The following is an 8,053-nucleotide window of genomic DNA, read 5'->3' as shown; positions in this document are numbered from 1 at the left end:
CGAATCAGCCTGGTCACACTGTGCACAATGGCTGTCTTACTCCCCTCACTGGGTAGTGTAAGCCATTGTTTATATAAGTCCATTAAATAATCAAAAATGTCCCGCTTCACTTTATTGTCCACAGCATCAGTCTTAGGGGGAGACGAAAAGTCTTTATCTTTAGCTGGCATTGTGGCGGGGAAAGTGAACGCAGGGTTTTGTGTTTGCTTAAGAAACTCACTTTCCCCAGTGGCCACTTTATTAGGCACAGCGGCAGTTAGCTTAATTGCTGAAGTAACAGGCAAAGTCAGAGAGTTACTCACGAAAGACCCGGTGCTGCCACACACGGGCGAGTGAGCAGAATTGTCCTGAGGCTGCACAGACCGCGCAGTGAAACCAAGCTGGTGCTGTGCAGTGCTTACAGGTGCGGCAGGCGAATGCTGCCGATTCCCTGGTCCTTCTCCTGGAATCTGGCAAAGGCTGAAGCAAGGTGACGGACGGCATAATTCGCAGAGGAGGCGAAGAGAAATAGCCGCCTACTGTGATTGCCGTCGGAACAGGCGGAGGGGTTGCAGCTGGCGGAGTGATCAGCTGCTGTGGTGAGGCTTGGACTCAAGGCTGTGGTGGAGCATGACGTTGCTGGGCCTTTTGCCAACTAGCCAGCCCACCCAGGGCCAAGCGAGTGCCAACAAACTTTGACTGGCATTCAGGGGTGAGCCAGGGCTTCCACCTCGCTTTTTCACACAGGTAATAATCCATTACCTCTTTGCGCTCCTGTCGATCATAGTCCGTGGGATCCATTTCCTGGTCGCGTTGTACTGTCAGGTTTTGGGCTGTGGCAAGCGTGGTAAAGGACCCCAATGCAGGACTCAGATGAGGAGGTAACAATAAAGCTTTAATCCAAAAGACAAGAACGTGGCATAAACATGAACGTAGCATAAACATCAACGTGGCATAAACCACACAGCAGGGAAAAACCAACGATTAACTGACGACGCAACAAGGAACTAAACAACACAGAGACCTTAAATATACAAAGGGATAACGAGGGAAAAGGAAACAGGTGACAACATGGGTGAACGAAATACACTAACGAGACAAGGGGAAGTAAACCTAAACACAAAGCACAAGGAACACAAGATCGTCAAAATAAAACAGGAAGTGACTGATCAAGACACACATGTAAACTTAATAGAGGGAATCTAACCCAGACCAAAACAGAAAACTACATACAACACACAGGGAACGCTGGGATGTCAAACCAAACACAAAAGGGCCAAGACACAGACAATACACACAGGAACACAGGGAAGACCAGGATTAACATGGAAAACTAAAAAAAAGGCAAACTCCAATCCTAATACTAAACTATAACCAAAACTAGAAATAGAAATAGAACAAAACAGAACTTCACAAAAACTCAAAACACTGGGCCACTGGCCGAGGATCATGACAAGATGCATTTCTTACCTGCCCCAGATACTGCAAACTTGTGGCCTGGCATGGAAACTACAGTGCTTTCGTCTTTTGCAGTTCCATGGGAATGGTGATAATTTTTAAAACATTGCCACCTACAACACCTACTTTCCAAAACTGAAAATTTTTTATTGTTCTCATGACAACAGAGCCTTAGTGGTCATTTTACAGTGAAGCTTTTGTCACATCTCAATGCTCAGGTGTAAATTTAGAGCCTTCCTCCAATACCTTGACCCCAGAGGGTTAAAAAAGTAATTTCCACTTGATGGATCAGGTATGCATTTTCATTTGCATGGTTACATCATTAAAACAGAGATGAAAAGTCAATATTTGGTATGACCACCTTTATTCTTCAACACAGGCTGAACTCTCTTAGGCAGCTTTCCTGTCATTTCTTTAAGTAGTCTTCAGGAATAGTTCTCTAGGCTTCTTGAACATTCAGAGCTTTTCTTTGGATGTTGGCTTTGTTTTTGAGTCTTTCTGTCAAGATGATCCCACACTGCTTCAGTAATGTTCAGGTCTGGGGTCTGGAGAGGCCTTGAGAGACATGTTCTACTCTCTGGCTTATATGGATAATGAGCCCAAAGAAGCCTTTGTTTGGGTTCATTATTTCATTATCAACTGTAGTTGACCAACGAGAAAGGGTTTTCAAGAATTTCTGCAGGTATTAAAGAAAAAGGTGGGTAAACCTGACCAAAAAACTTGTTGACCAAAAAACTTGTTGACCTAAATTTTCAGATTCACGTGGCCTTTTGGAACCACCAATAAAAACCTGTTTGACTGACCAGCTACAGTATTAAAATGCTGCGTAAACCTTGATGCACAAGTATTAATTTTAAAAATTACTTGTTCTTGATAATGCTTACATAATTTTATTTAATCAGGATTTTAAATCCAGGACAATTACAGTGATAAAGCTTTAACAATCATGGAGCTACATAACAAATACTTTAGACTTCTAAAAAACACACTAATACTCTGTATGGTAACATTTATTCCTGTAAAATAATGGAACAACACTGTCCCTTTTTGCTGTAAATATTTATTTGATGCAACTTCATTACAGAAATAGAAACACAACAAAAGAAAATAAAGAAGTCCCAAAAGTTCAGAAACCAAGAAAAAAAAACTCATGAAAACTGGACCCCCCCAATACCAATTTATTTTATTATTAGTTTGACTTAGTTCTACTTGATTTCAACAGATTAATCTCTGAAGTGTTAATATGCCTCAGGACTGTTTGCTACCCTATACTGCAAATTTTACTTCAGAAAAAAAGATTCAAATTCTTATTCTATCACTGAAAGTTGTCTTTATGTGCACATATTTTTTTAATACAGAAGAAACTGCTGGTCATGCACAGAGTAAAACAGCAATCACAAATGGAAGAGGGTGGTGTTGGCGGGGGTTGGTGCTCTGTCTATCAACATTTACAATTCAAAACTTAATTATCATCCAATTACATAGATAAAGAAATCAGTTAGTTATAATTGATTAAAGAAAGAGAAACATCAACAGAAAGAGATGTAAAACCATCACCCTCTAGCATATGGCCCTGCAGTCTAGCCTCTCTGAAAAAAAGACCCAGAAACTCATTTCTCTATATGTGACAAATGCCAATATTTGCAGCAGGTTTTCTGTTTCTTTCACATTTTGCTGCATTTGCCTTAAACTTGATGTATTGAGAGTTGAAGTATCTGGGTGCAGAGTTGAAGTTTCTTGCCAGAGTTCTGGTTTAGAAGAAAAGCATCAAATGCAGTGAGTACTGTGAAACATTTGCTTCTTACAAAATGATAATATAGTTTTGTTTTTACTCACAGCATCCATAAAGCCTGTTTATACGGGCAATGTCGTTGGCACTCATCTGAGTAGCACGTCCGAAATCCAGATTAGGATTGGACTTGGCAACAATTGTTGGCTGCCCATTACGGGAGAACGCAGTTCTAAAAGAACCAACAACAGCAGATACTTTACCTGTGCCACATTCATGCTTATATCAAGAATAGGAAATATTCTTTTTTACGTACTGCATGGTCACATTTTCTAGTAGAAAATGTAAGACTTGTAAGGTAATATAATGACTTACAGGTCAAGTTAATGCGCCAATCTCACTTATCTGTTCTCACCTGGGATAGTGCATGACAGAGTTGAAGTCATAGCGAGTCTGCAGATTGTTGGTTTGCACTTTCACAAAGTTGTGTTCTTGCCCTGTACACAAATTTCCAACAGACAAAATATTTAAAAATTTTTTAATGTTTTAATATTGTGGCTGCTCTGATGTTCAATTTTCTATTGTATGAAAATGGCAATTTGGCCATTGTCTGGTATTATTTGTTTGTGTATTTTAAGTAAGATTGTGTAACATTTACATTCTGTGAGAGAAAATAAGGGGAAAGGTTAAAAATAGAATATTGCAATGTAACTGATATTTAGTAAAATGTAAGTGCCGTGAATACTTCGCAGTTGTTTTTACATGTATGTGTATGTGGATAAATGCTTGTGTATCATGAAGATTTATATACACAAAATACTACCTAATAGTATATAATTGGTCATTTCAACATTTGTTACTCTTTTTGTAATCTGCCAACCAGCGAAGCATCATCCTTAGTAGTTATTTAGTGATGTCTTGTTACGTCAGGATTACTTTAACATTACTGTTCTTGTTTCCCATCAAATAATATGAAGCATCCTTCATTATTTCTACATCTTTTTTAACAAATATTTGTTCAAAAGGAAATCAGATGCAATAACATTTATTCTAAAAAAAAAATGAATTTGACATAAATTAATTTCTACATACAAGACATCAAGACTTGGAAACCGTGTGAACTATATACATCAAGATGCTGGCTAATCTCTACTGCTATAATCATTGGTTGCAATGCTGACTTGGACTGAAGTGTTTTATCTGCTGAGCCTGGGATTACACAGATTGAGCATTAGTTTTAAAATTACATTGCTGTAAAAAAGGAGTGTACCCCATCCTGGACCCTGAAAGGAGAGAGGAAGAAAAGCAAAAACCAAAACCACCAGATGATTCAGCCAATACTGGAATAACACTGAACAGTTGAAGGCTCGCTTTCCTGTTAACTAAGATTACCATCAACACAAATGAGAAATCTACTGTTATGTTGGAGGTAGAATTGAATTCTAATGTGACAAGTGAGAGAAAATCAACTGCATGATGTTTCCACACAGATCCAGAGTCAAACTCTCATTATTACATTTTAAGTTATTCCTCTCATGTGGCAGAAAACATCATGAAATTAAACATTCTGTTAAATCAATGTACCATATATCCTGTCATATCAGATCTGCTCTTGTTTTGTTTTTTTTGATTGGACACATAAGCAGCAAATAATAGTGAAAAAACCCAAACAACTGAGCAACAACTTAGAATGATATTTTGTGACTTGGAGCAAAACAGTCATAGATAGTTTGAAGTAACTTGTTTGGTGTAAAATTATATAATTATCTAATTATTGACTAATTTTCACAGATGCTGGTATTGCTGGTATTATGAAAAGTTTTTAAGAGAGTGATGATGCATGACTTGTTAGCCATCAGGTTGTTTCTGATCCATTCCTCTCTTGTTCCTGGATAACTGAGCTTTTGTGTGTCTTAATGTAAAGTGTTACCAAAGCTTTGTGTAGTTGAGCTGACCTGGCAAGATGTTCTGGGTGAGGATCCTCACATACTGGTCTCTGTCAGAGCGGACCTGCTCGTGGTGGAAGCCCAGAGCATGAAGAACCTCATGCTGCACTGTCGCCTGGTACAAGCAACCATTTCTTTGTAGGGAGATTAGCTGCGCTTGGCTCTGACGGCCCACATATGAATAACACCTGACACACAGAGTAACATTATTTTTAAAAAAAATAATAAAATCAAGCAGATCGAGTAGATCCAGTTCTGAAACCAGTGGACAAAACAGTATGTGAAATATTACGTTAATTAAGTTCATTAAAATGCAATTTATCCACTGATGCAACAATATTAATTTCATTAATGTGCTGTGGCATATAATAACCCTGGACATTTTATTGTAGAATGTGAATGCAGAATAGTTCATGAAAAACCTGTTTTGAATATACATATAGAATATGTGCAACAAAATATTTTTAGATTCGGATTCCTAAAGAGTTTCGAGTGTGAGGGTGTGTCAGTCGTGTCCTGTCATACAGTATCAGAACAGTGAGTGTATTCTCACCCATCTCCAGAGAAGAAGTTGATGGAATTGACTTGGTTTGTCCTCCAGATGAAGCGAATACAGGTGGACTCATGGAAGGTCACCAAGGCATTGATGATGATGTTGCGCTCTTGGGTGGCTGCAGGAACAAATATGAGTCTGCTGAGGAGCTTCTTTGAACCACAGTAACATTTCAAGTTGTTGAAACTTGCTTCTTATCTCAGCTGGTAAACACAGACCTCAGTATTGCTCATGTTATTCCAGGGTTGTGAAATTTGCAAATCACTTTTATTTTAGTTATACTTTATGTGACGACCCCTGCCCCTATTTCCAATCTTCAGGTGTATTAGGTCTTTGGTGGGTAGACCATAAATTGTCAATCCCAAAATGGGCCCTGTGTTCCCAGACTATAAATTTGAGGCAGGTACTTCTTTCTGGCTGCTGTGCATCAGTCCGTTTTCTAACATGCCCTGTGTCACATTTGTTTTCCTTTAGGTTTTGTTAAATGCTGCATTTGGAACACTTACAGTACAAACATTTCGACACACATGCACACCCTGCACCACTGAGCCTACTGCTTTCCATACCTCACCTCTCTCTAATTCAGTTGCTTAAGTTTGTTTGATAAATCATTTTAAACTGGAAAATGGTGTGTTCACCCTTTTTGCCATGGCCTTACCAGCCAGGTTGTGACATTTATGTGTAAATAAAGTTAAAATCTGAATCTCTTACTCATGTTTTATGAGATACCCAACATTACAAAAAGAGTGCTGCACAGACCTATCAGCTGTTTCATCTCAGCAACATAGACAGCATTACTAATAAATGATGATTTCTGCAGTCCAATCAGACTGACAGGATCAGCAAAAAGGTTAACTGGGGAGTCTAAACTAGCTGTGGTGTTGATGTGAGAGAGATCAAGTGCTTAAAGGTCAAAGGTAACAAAGTGCTGCATGGATGTCTGAATGTACTTTGTAGTGTCAAGTCCTGTGAGAGTATAAAAATCCAATCTATCTCTGTTTCCATCATGGGACATGCCCAAAACCTAAAACTTGATTAAAAGAATAATGTTTAACAGTGACTTTTAAATTCAAATTTCTAAAAAAAAAGTTCATATTTCTCCTTTCAGAACCTGAACTCATGTTTCCAGTCAGATTTTTTTTAAACTCGGTTCTCTCATAAAGACAACATCTGACAACAACTCTATTAGGTGTTTCCAAGAGGGAAAGCATTGAAGTCACAGTTTAAAGGGTAAAGTTTGCACTGCTTACAGTATACAGAGGATATGGAGACAGGTATGTAGACATAGGGTCCAGTTTTAGGCCACTTGCAGCCAATGGCTGTGCACGGATCGGCATTCCTGGTTGTAGCAGGAACAATGTCACCATGAACCAGGTTTTTTGCTGCAACACAACAAACAGAGAGTGGATGAATATTCAAACCCAGAATGTAAATGAGAGTATTACTGGTTTGATTGACATTAAAACCAGTTTGTGGTGAGTGTTTTCTTTATCAGTTGACATTCTCATTTTCTTGTAAATATTTGAATGTTTCATAAAATGTTTTTAAAAAACAAAAATTGAACCACAGATGTTTATGCAGAGCTTAATCTGATTTCTTTAGATACATATTCACAATATTTAATGGATGAAAGCACAAAGAATACATTTAACTATCAGAGCCCAGAAATGAGAAAGTGATTAATTCATCATTCTGACTGTTGGCAGTTTATCTTCTGTCAACCAGTCAGTTGGTTCATCTCTGGAATTTTTTTATTATCATTCAGTATTTATATTTTACCCGGAAGAGTTGTATTATGTAAAAGTTCACTTACAAGAGTGAGCATTGACTTTTTCAATGGCTTCTGGGGGATCCATAGACCTGTCTGAGGGAACAAGAGGACAGCAACTGTAACTTTGATTATCATGTCAGCTGTTGTTGTTAACAAGTCACTTGGTTCAACTCTGGAATTTTTTATTATAATCTAGTATTTATATTTCAGCCACAAGAGTTGTATTATATAAAAGTTCACTTACATGAGCCAGTGTTGACTTTTTTAATAATTTCTACAGCACCCAAAGACTCATCTGATGGAACAAGAGGACAGGAACAGTTTAACTGTGATCATGTCATCTCTCAGATTAAAAAAAAAAAAAAAAAGATTTCACTTCAGCATCTGGGAAATCTTTTCTCATTCAACTCACCATTTGGATCTTTAATGACAGCAGCCCTCTGCAATACAAAAATTGAAAACATTTTTACTTACTTTTAATCACATTTGAAATCACATTGATAGATTTTATTAAGTAAAATATATTGTCTGAAAATGGTTAAAATGCTCATCACTGCATCTTAAAAGCTCACAATGCTGTTAGATTAAAAACTATCTGGAAATGTGTTGTACCACCA

General features: G+C 37.8%; 1 protein-coding gene across 2 annotated transcripts; it reads right to left on the bottom strand.

Moving 5' to 3' along the window:
* Window positions 1-2,561: 2,561 nt before the first annotated feature.
* On the bottom strand, window positions 2,562-7,697 carry LOC115777346 (high choriolytic enzyme 2-like). Of its 2 annotated transcripts, XM_030725240.1 has the most exons (8): window positions 7,681-7,697; window positions 7,479-7,529; window positions 6,916-7,047; window positions 5,666-5,783; window positions 5,122-5,300; window positions 3,582-3,663; window positions 3,274-3,398; window positions 2,562-3,185 (listed from the first exon to the last, which is right to left on the bottom strand). In XM_030725240.1, coding segments are annotated over exons 2-8 (681 nt in total). In that variant the 5' UTR covers window positions 7,522-7,529; window positions 7,681-7,697; the 3' UTR covers window positions 2,562-3,183. The 2 variants fall into 2 exon arrangements, with proteins under 2 accessions (XP_030581100.1, XP_030581096.1); XM_030725236.1 differs by lacking the exon at window positions 2,562-3,185 and having other exon boundaries at window positions 3,266-3,398.
* Window positions 7,698-8,053: the final 356 nt, after the last annotated feature.

This window comes from Archocentrus centrarchus, chromosome 3 (assembly GCF_007364275.1).
Source record: "Archocentrus centrarchus isolate MPI-CPG fArcCen1 chromosome 3, fArcCen1, whole genome shotgun sequence".
Lineage (NCBI taxonomy): Eukaryota > Metazoa > Chordata > Actinopteri > Cichliformes > Cichlidae > Archocentrus > Archocentrus centrarchus.
Note: the sequence above shows the minus strand (reverse complement) of the source record. Positions and strands in the feature narration are given on the sequence as shown.